This window comes from Solanum verrucosum, unplaced genomic scaffold (assembly GCF_900185275.1).
Source record: "Solanum verrucosum unplaced genomic scaffold, falcon-dt-bn FXZP01000180.1, whole genome shotgun sequence".
Classification (NCBI taxonomy): Eukaryota; Viridiplantae; Streptophyta; class Magnoliopsida; order Solanales; family Solanaceae; genus Solanum; species Solanum verrucosum.
This window is the reverse complement of record NW_026020402.1, coordinates 2,678,080-2,689,480: the sequence shown is the minus strand read 5'-3', so window position 1 is coordinate 2,689,480 and position 11,401 is coordinate 2,678,080. Positions and strand designations below refer to the sequence as shown.

At 27.0% G+C, this 11,401-nt stretch overlaps 1 protein-coding gene across 1 annotated transcript; it reads right to left on the bottom strand.

The window, feature by feature from the left end:
- Positions 1–1,129: 1,129 nt before the first annotated feature.
- LOC125840144 (STS14 protein) lies at positions 1,130–1,773 on the bottom strand. Its single transcript, XM_049519107.1, is given in 2 exon segments — positions 1,130–1,592; positions 1,594–1,773. Coding segments are annotated over 2 exon segments (540 nt in total). The 5' UTR covers positions 1,759–1,773; the 3' UTR covers positions 1,130–1,217.
- Positions 1,774–11,401: the final 9,628 nt, after the last annotated feature.

Here is an 11,401-nt window from a genome sequence, read left to right as displayed (position 1 = left end):
TCGTGGTTCAAGTCTCGTTAAGGGTAAGTGAAATCATTGTTTATCTCATGTGGAATTATTGAGAGTGGGAAAAGGGGGGAAAAGATTGTTTTGTGAGACCTCTCTTTTTCTTTTGTGTTTTCCTTTTCAGAGGTTATTTCCTTTTCTCTCTTCTGTATAACTGCATACAAATTTTGGAGTTAGAATGGAGGATTTGAATGAAGAATGCCTACAATCTGTGTTTTGTATGCGACATCATTTTTTGGCTTCAAGTTTTTGATATATAATTCAGATTCACATTTGTTGTGGGCGTGGTTGCATCAATCAACTACGTCTTAATCCCAAGCTCCTATTTATATTAGGATTCTTGGTTGTCTCCGGTCAATGATGCGGATATCAGGTAGATTCAATCAGAGGCGGATTCAAAATTTTAAGTTTTATGGGTCAACACTTAGATTCTTAGCATTGAACCTATGATATCTTTGCTGTGAGAACTGACGCTTTCTAACCCTCTATGAGGAGTGAAAGCCACTTGACGGTAAGGAGAGGAGCTCCACCCTACTTCAATTAAAACTTTTCCCGCTATAGCCCCTCGCTCCACTCAGTTATGAGTTCGTATCTGTTATTTGTTGCAATTTCATGAATTTTTAAATATATATTTATGTTCTATATCGAAAATAATGGGTTCAAATGAATCTTGTGTCAATATGCCTGAATTTCTGTAATGAAACGGGACTTTTTCATTCTTTTAACACTCACCTCATCAAATTTCATTTAGAGTCCCAACATCAATTAAAATGAATCTCGCTCTGATAGTAATTAAACAAATGAATCTATTTCAATCTCAAAAGCCATCTGAGAGAGAAACTAGATTGTATAAGCCTTACAAGTAAACCATCCATCTTATCATTAAACATGGGACTTTTCATTCTTTAACAAATCTAGTTTTTTTCGATAAAATGCTACCGGCCCTAAATCCTAATATACATATGACATTTATTGAAATTTCAACAAAATACTAAATTTTGAACTCGAAGTTTCATGTAATGGGTTCCGAATTTAAAACTAAAAGTTGAAACCCATCAAATTTTACTTCTAGATTTAGTCTCCCTGCACCAATTATACTGAAAGTGAAAAAGAGAATGGAGAATAGCAGCAAATGAACAGAGTAACTTTTTATTATAAGCTACAAACTTGAAAACACAAAAGTTACCTTACAAATCATTTAAAATCACACATCAATAAGGTTTCTCCCCAATTACATTTCCAGGTGGATTATAAAAACATACAGTAAGAGTAGCAGGTCCTTTCGAACAAGTAGCTTGCGCACAGCCCAATTCTGTCGATTTCTTCCAAACAACTTGTGTATAAACTCCACACTTATCATCCCCTGTACATGAATTATTTTCATAGTTATAAAATTTCTTCTCAGCAACCCAAGAATCGACTGCCATTCGTGGGATCACCACGGTACCACTTGCCCATAATTGATTGCCACCATATTTGCCATTACTTAAATTTGCAAAGCTGCAATTTTGTTTGTCCCTTTGGTAACGAACAAGAAGGCTAGTTTCTTTGGCTAACATTGGACTCCAGGTCAAAGGGTCTACACCCCACTTCACTTCTTGCCTTGTTATGTGCATCCAAGAATTCTTGCGCCGCGCGGGACGGTGGAGTTGCGGCGGATGTCGGCGGTGGTGGAACTGTCTGTGCAGAGATGTGAGTTAAGGATGAAGCAGTGGTTAATAGGAGGAATTGGAGGAACAATAAGTTGGTCATTTTGTTTCTTACTTTCAACTCTGTTTTCTTTTCTTCATCATCATATATATATATATATATATATATATATTAGGTGGGTTGTGAATGATAGTTTTGCCAAAATCATAATTTTATCACTCTCTCTCCTAGGTAGATATCTTGTTTTCCAAAGATTATCAGGTTTTAGCAAATCAAAATAGTAATTAAAAGAAACATATGACAGCTAATAGCATAGCAATGCAAAGTATAAATCCAATAAACAGTAAAAATAGGGTGCAGTTATCTAAACACAATAAACCACGTATGATATTAGATATCAAAAACAAAAAAGTTATATGAATAGGCTAATAACACGACCGACATGGTGCTCTTTTTTTTTAAGTCCGTAATGATTTAGTAAAATATTAAATAAGATTGTACATGGTGTCCTGATTGGTTTTGATATACTCATGTGTCATTTTCCTCCATAATGGATCTTGTTCATGTGGGGCAGAGTTGGGATTCATATATTGGACTTACATGCCCAAGATTAATGCACGTGACTCGTGAGTGACAACCTGCCTCCCCACTGAGCTACGCGCACAGAATTGAACAAAAACAAAGCAGTGTGACGTGACATGATTTTTTACTTTAATGTAGAAATATTTTTAGATTAAATTATTTATAAAATTATTTTAATATAATTTAAGAATATTTTTAGCCCTTTTCCCTATTATTATCCTAAAGTTTGATTTTTTTGAATCCTACTTTGAAAATTATGAAATTAGGCATGTGATTTGCTCATATATTGACCAACAGCTCAAATCAATCTTCCATATAATTCCATTTAATGCTATGTGCTGTACTCCGTGTAGCGGCAGGTGTTCACCCACCTTCTCTATATGTAATTGGAGTTGAATTAAAATGAAAATATCTAGTGTGAATTTGACTTTGGATGTCAAATTCATTCATCCGTCTTTATCATATAATTAATGAAAAAGTAGGTGATTTCTTTTGACTTGCTTAAATTTTGATGTGAATTTTTTGTTTTTATTTGTACACTAGTTTTGAGCATGTGCGTTGCATGTGTATTCGATGCTAATAGTTTAAACTTCTTAAAACATTAGAAATAACACCAAAATTAAAAGTGAAGGATACATGCTCAACTGATGAATAGTTAAATCAATATTTACTATCATCACAAAGTACATCACACCAAAAGTTAATATCAAATGAAGTTGAAATGATCCCCTTAGTTTTAAGAAAGAAAGAAAAGTTCCTTCAGCATTGTATTCTGTTACTTTGATAACTACTACTATAGTTAGCAGTTGTATACTGTCAATAAATTGTATAACGTTTTCTTGTATAGTACTTTTACTCAATCAAATATTCGACCTAAATGATATTTCAACGACAAATAGTGTGGATATGAGCAACACCACTAATGGTTACTAATATGTCAGGCCTATCAAGTAGTTATTGTCAGATTAAAGTAGAGTTTGTTGAAGTTGTATCAACTTAAGAGAATTGATTTAATATATATAAATCATAAGTGCATGTATAAGTACCCTTTATTTGATTTACTTATATGAGTCATTTAAACTGGAAATTTGGTAGAAAATATTAGTTGAATAATATGTATATTGTATTATAAAATATAATATGACAATAAGTCAACATCAATGTATTTTGTGTGAGCATGAAACACCATATAAAAAATTAAATTCATATTTCAAATCAAGCCTTCTCAAATTCAAGTGCACCTAGATATCACCTTCTCGACTTCTTCTTCCCCATGCAGTCCATCTACCATTTTTGGATCCATGTTTTTATCTTTTAGTTTGTTGTTGCATCTCAAAATTCATAGACTTCTCAAAGGAAGATTATGATAGATAATATAAGTGAAGAAACTAACATAAGTTGGTGTATTTTTATTGAAAAAAAAGATTAATAATACACTAAGCAGTGAATTCTTACAAGGAAGAAGCATATAGTGTTCTATCTTCTTACTTCAGATAGGGATATTACTGACCAAATGTTAAAACCTATAGAATGTTACTGACTTGTTGAGTTAATTCCTGCAAAAGAAAATAGAAATTAGTGAAAATTGTGCCTTATGCAGTGTAATATAATATCGGAAATAAACCATCTCCATGCCATCTTTTGCCAACTTCTGTTCTATAGTTCAAAGTACACTTCTTGTGCCTTGAACTCACTCAACCTTAAATTGCCAAATTTAAGAGCATATATTTGATATGGTTGAAATAATACAACAAATGTGGGGTGATTGAAGAGATTTAAGGTGTTAGAAATATTTGTAGAATTTAGTATAGCCATTTAAAGTGCAAGTTGAAATTGATTGACAATGAACCTATTTGAATGACTTGATTATTGCATATATGGAAAATGATTGTCCAAACCTGTAAATTTGAGCATCTAAATATAGTTAGTAGGTAGACTGTATAATAAATTATAACTTAAAGCTAGTAGATGCAACTTATAGTAATTCAAAAGGTCATAGCCACTGAATTTTAACATTTTTGTCGAGTAAGAAATAAAAACAACAATAAAAAGTTTTGAAATATGTTTATCAAATCAATAAATAAAAATAGTGACATAAATATTTTTCATACGATCTCTAGATAAATGAAGTACGATCCTTACCTATTTGCTGCAAATGTTGCTGGCTGACCAAGTAAACCAAATCAAAAGAGCAATGATTGCTTCGTGGAAAAAAAAATATAGTGCACAACTTACAAAAAATATGAAAAAGGCTACAGTCAAGTGAGAATCATCTATGAATATAACGTTAATAGTAATGTCAAGAACTTAGGCCTTCTTATATAAATTCTATAAAGAGAATATTTTTCCACCATTAATCCAGGGAATTTGAAAAGACCAAAAATGAATGATATTATCATATGAATGATTTAATGAATAAATTAATATCAACCTTCCTCTTCTTTTAGTTTTAAATCGGTAGTAATTACAATGACAGCATTGTCTTTCCATATGATGATATATCATTAGTATTAATTAGTATACTACGATCAATTTATTGTTTAATAATTTAATATTTAATTATTATACATTTTATGAAGAGATTTTTGGATTATTATTATTAATAATTTATTATTATATACATATAGACTATAGATGATAAATATGTATTAAATTAGATATTTTAATTAGGAATTAATCTAAGGTAGTGCAAAAGTCATTAACATATTAATTAAAATGATATAATTTGATATTTAAATTAATAATTAAATGTTTTATAATATTTTAATTTATAATAGGGGTAAAATCGTTATTCAACTTTAACTTTTTTTGTTCCCACTTATAGTAATATATGATATGATATGATGATATATGATAGACGATAGAGCTAATACTCATTAAAATATTCAAAAGTGTAGCAAACTAATTTGGAAATCATAATAAGATAATAATATTAAATTACATGTCATTCATTCATGATGACTCAGTTGGCTCGGGAGAGTGATCATCCATATGGATGCAGGGGCAGAGCTACGGTTGCTTCCAGGGTGTCCAATTGAACACCCTAAAGTCGAAAAATTTCATTATATATATAGGCCAAATCTTACTTTATATTGATATATTAAGTATTTTGGACACCCTCAACAATAGTAATGAGCCGTAGCTCAATGGTAAAAGTGTGCCCAATGCCTAAGAGTCTGTTTAACATTGTCGTTGGGAGGTCAGAAACACATTTTTTTTTAAAAAATGCTTTTATTGCAAAAGTAAGTGTTCGGTAAATCAGTAAAAGTGCTTTTGAATGGATGCAGAAACAAGTTATTAAATTGTTGGGAAGAAGGTAAAAATTTATACTTCTTAAAACAAAAAAAAATAATTTTCTCAAGACCAAAATATCCTTTTCATATATACATATTTATCAATATATCTCTTATTAATTAATTAGTATATTGCCTAAGCTTGGGTTAAATTTCATTTTAGAATTTTATTTTTTATTTTTATATAATAAAATTTATATTTTATATATTATTTTGCAGAATTGGAAAAAAGGTAACAACAATATTTTTGCAAGATTAGAAAAAATAAATAAATAACAATTATAGATTTCAGCCTCTTAAAAAAGGTATAATATTGATTGAAAATTTAAATATGTACATTTTAATTTAAATAGAATTTTTTTTTTTTATAATAGATATTTAAAATAGTTTCTCTCAATAAAATAATTTTAATATTAAAAGTACATTAATAGTTGTTCTTTTTTGTAATTTGACTCTCAAAAATACTTTTTTAAAGACCAGTCAAACGCAATTTGCTTATCAAAAACGCTTTTCAGCATGAATTAGCCAAACACAAATTATTATTTTTCCCAAAAGCACTTTTTTGAAAAGCCAATTTGAAAGTGTTTCTAAAAATAAGTTGTTTTTAGCAGCAATGCCTAGCAGGCTCTAAGAAGATAATAAGAAATTGAAAAAATGAATATCGACATTTTCTTACGGAATTTGAAGAATGTTACGGTTATTTTACCAATTTGTAGTCGTATGCACAGATCTAGCTCCCTAAATTTTTGAAGTTTTGTTTGATCGTGCAATAAATCCGAAGAAACTAGTTATAGCGCCAAAGCACAAGGGATGCAGTATTTGTTCTATTAAAATATCTCAAAACTTATGAAGTATTTGTTACATAGCTTTTTCAAGAATTTCTAATAGTGCAATTATTTCCTTGGGATCAGTTGTTCTCCATAATATTTTGTTCAGTGATTTGAAACTCTCATGTAGCATAAAGACACATAATTGGGATTTGAGTGTAATTACATTCAGAAGGTGATCTTTCAAATTTCTTTTTTATACTTCTTAATCAACTATAAATCTCAAACCTATTCTTTTTTGTCGCAATTTTATTTTATTTTATTTATTTTTTATAATGGTTCTCTTTTTATGATGATGAATTGTTAAAAATCATCATATTATTAGTGTGTAGATGATATTATTTTTGTAAGGTTATCTTTTTTCAAGGTCAACAATTTTTCTTTCCATCCATTAGTGTGTAGATGATATTATTTCTAGATAAAATCATAAATTTAAGATTCTATTAAGATGAAGTGGTCAAAAACATAAATATTCAATATGTATTGTATCATATTTGGTAGGCACAAAATGGGGCATTGTGGAACAAATTAACGGCAATGGGGCGGGGCGGATGCAGGGTGAAGCGGGTTTAAGGTTATGTGGGACGGGTTGAAGTGAGTTTTTTTAAAATTAATGCGGGACGAGGAGGAGCGAAGTTGCGGGTATATGTGATTTTATGTGGGTTTAAACATAATTTTAATTTTTTACATGTAATAAAAGTGATAGAGCATTATTTGTTAAGATACATTCTTTAAAGCTACTAAAATATTCAAGAAAAATGGTTCAATAAAAAAATAATTCAATTTCTTACATGTTTTCTTATTGACCTCTAAAAAATAAAATTTTAAGTCACTACCCTATCAAATTAATCTATCTATATATAAAAGGAGAAGAAAAAATGACACATATCATTACCACTAGGGGTGTTCACGGGTCGGTTTTGATCGGTTATTGGTTAAAATCAAAACCAAACCAACTTGATCGGTTTTAAAATTATCAAAATCAAACCAAACCAAATATAATATACATTTATCGGTTTGGTGGTAATCGGTTTCGGTTTGGTTTGGTTCGGTTATTCGGCTATTAACCATACACAAAAATAAAAGAAAAAATTCATTCAAAATATGAAAAAAGTGACAACAATCGATTCAAAACAAAAAAATAGTTAGAATGACTGAAATTATTGAACTTTCAATCACTAAATTTATTATGATTAAAGCTTTAAAACTCACTATATTGGCTTAGAAGGAAGAACATTTTCAGTCCCACAAAAATTTATGACACTCTTATACATGAAATAAATAAAATAAATGTTTTCACCTTGACATTTTTGCTTTCAATAAGTAAATTCTAAAGAAATTATAATGAAAACATATATGATCTTTAAAATCATTTATAAAAATAATATATTAAGTATGTATATTAATAAAATGTATGTATATAATTCATCGGTTTGATTCAGTTATTTCTTCGGTTTTTTTTTTGAATAAAACCATAACCAAACCAAATACTATAGGTTTTCAAAAATCCAGAATCAAACCAAACCAAACCCAAATAAAATAGGTTTTATTTTATCGGTTTGGTTCGATTTTTCGGTTTGGATCGGTTTTTATCCAAACCGTGAACACCCCTAATTACCACAATTTTTTGGAATTTTAAATTTTAAATCATTTTAATTAATCAATAATAAATAATTATTTAAATAAATATTGAAACATTTGAATAATTACAATTTGACCTAAGGTAGTTACAAAACATCTTAAATAAACAAAAATAAATTATTTGTCAATACCACAATTTTTAAAAATTATTTGTCCATACCACAATTTTTTAGAATTTTTTTAGTGTTGACACATTTCATACTAGGGTAACTAAAAATACACTTAATAATCAATTATAAATTATTATTTAACTATTATTTAAATACAAAAGCTTAAATTTTAAATGAATATATACAGAAGAATTCGCCTATAACATCATTTTTATAAACCAATTAATCAATGAAATAATAATAATAATAATAATAATAATAATAATAATGAAATAATAATAATAATAATAATGAAATAATAATAATAATAATAGTAATAATAATAGTAATAATAATGAAATAATAATAATAATAATAATAGTAATAATAATAGTAATAATAATAATAATAATAATAATAGTAATAATAATAATAATAATAATAATAATAATAATAATAATAATAATAATAATAATAATAATAATAATAATCAATCTATCTATATAGCATAGGAGAAGTAAAAAATGTCACGTGTCAGCACCACAATAAAACAATAATTATCATTATAAAAATAAATTTTAAAACTAATTGTAAAAAACAAAAAATTACCATTAAAAATAAATTAAAAAACTTATTGTAAAATAAAAGTTGAAGACGGTGGATTCTTAAGGAAATGGAGAAGTGTTTTTTCCCTTTATTTTTAAAAATTTATTAAAAAATAAATTTAAGAACGGTTGGTAAGCAAATACAATAATTACCAAAATAAATTTAATAACTTATTGTTAAAAACTATGGATTCGTAGGGAAAATGAGGTAGTTTTTTCTTCCCTTTCTTTTTAACAATTTATTAAATTGTATTCACATACTTTATTTTTAATAATAATTTTAAAAAGAAAAAGGATATCACGTCCTTTAAAAAAAAATCCTCAAAATTAGCCACAAGAAAATACTTGAATAATTAATTTAAAATTCGAATTTCAAATAATAACTAACCGTATCCCTAAAAAGAATCTCTTAACTTCCTAACTCACATCTTAATTTTTTTTTAAAAAACTATGCTTAAAGCATCATTCACATCTTTTTTAACCAAACTCTTCAAAATACGAATTCAAACATTTGTAAAACAAAAATTATATTCAAACAAATTTTTTATTACACTCATGTGATCGAGATCATAAAAGAAAACGAGGGCAAACATAGTAGTTTATTGTGTGTATATATTCCATTTTTCTTAATTGTTTGATCTGAAATTATTTTGTTATGATGAAAGGAGAAGGATCACCATTCTCTCGAATGCAACAAAGAAAACGAAGAAACAGATGATGAATAAATGGAGGAATCCTATAGATTTCATAGCAGTGGACCATGTATGTCAATCACTATTTAAATTTGGTTGGCGTTCTTTACTTATGTTATTTTCATTTTTTTATAGATTTCAATAAGTGTTTATTTTTGCAATAATAAAATCAATATATATAGTAACGAGGATGATGATGAATACATATCGTTGTAATTTTTATATTCTTCGTTTTCAAATACTTTATTAGTTTTAATATTTACGTTTTTAAAAATTTATATGCAGATTGTGATGGTATACTATGACCCTATATTGACATGTGATTATTCTTTAGTTTTATCATTTTGATTATTATTATGATCATTTAACATTTGATTTATCTAACAATAGTCTCCTCACTTTTAAAGAAATACACATACACATATAATATGGATTGTGTAAGTTAGGGGTGTATAAAATCGAACCGAAAATCGAACCAAATTGTAAATCGAGTCAAATTGTCAAAAATAAATTTGACTAGTGGTTTGGTATTGGAAAAAAAATCGACTATATTTGGGTTGGGTTGGGTTGGTTTTAACTAAAAAAACCAACCCGACATTATATATGTAATTTTAAAAATTTTATTTTATACATAAATTTATTTACTTTGATATAATTTTAAAATATTTCTTATATTATTTCATAGTTTTTATCTTTTAATATATTATTTCAAGTTTAAAACTTAGAATTCGAAATGGTCCAATAAAGATTATTCATAGATGTTGATAATTATAATAAAATTTAAATTAAAATCAAATCAATACTAATGCAAAAAGAAAATCAATTCAACACTAAGAATGACAATAATATTGAATATTTGTTCTTTAGTTTTACATTGGTTTAGACAATTAAAATACATAATCGAATTTTAATTTTTCTTAAATATTTAGTAATGTAACTAATACTTATTAAACTTAGCATGATTTAGTACTTTTAAATTATGATCATTTACATTTTGACTTTGCAATATTTATTTTATATGATGATTTCATTATTATTATTTATTAAATATTTTTGTGTCATTAGTACTCATATCATATTTTATGTTTTTTTTAAGAAACACCTTAGATAATTGTATTTTGGTTGGACTAAAGAAATATTTGGAGCACAAGTTAATTATATGTTTGTATGCAAACTTTACCCAAAAAATCCAAAAATCTGAAAAAATCCGAGGTTTATTAGTTTGGTTTGATTTATAAATTAAAAAATTCGACACAATGGTTTGGTTTGGTATTTGAAAATCCCGAACCAACCCGAGGTTGAAAAACCCAAAAAAATCCGAATTTTATTAGTTTGTTTTGGTTAATAAATTTAAAATTTTTACACAAATGGTTTGATTTGATATTTGAAAAACCCGAACCAACCCGGTCATGTACACCCTCTAGTGTAAGCGTATTTATGATTTTGTTTAATTTAAAAAATAATTTAATTATTAATTTTAAATATAATGTTCTAAAAAGTATAATTAAAAATAAACATAAAAGTATAATGAAAATGACCAATGAAGATTTTTTATTTTTTTGTAAAAATGTAACCGAAAAAAATAAGAAAAATGCAAGAAAGAATAATAAAAAATTGTTGGATACACAAGTTCGCTGGTCAAAATATGTTCTCTAAATGAAAAGACTGCTTTAAATTATATCTTATCATGACTTAATAGTCACAAATTACTTAAAATTGAGGCGTCTCTTTTTTTTAAATTTCCTTCCATATATGTTTTTTTTTTAAATCGCTAAAGCAAACGTCACCAATATATAATATCATTAAAGAATGGTGAAGTCAGATAAGGCTGAGGGTTCAACTAAATCTCCTTCGTCAAAAATTACACTATTTATACAGGGTTATAATCATATTATATTATTGTATTATTTTAATGTATGTATAAATAATATAATATTATTTTATTTAATGTCATGACAAAAAATAAATAAAAAGTAAAACAGTTAATGAAACAAAAAGAAGAACAAAATATTAGTG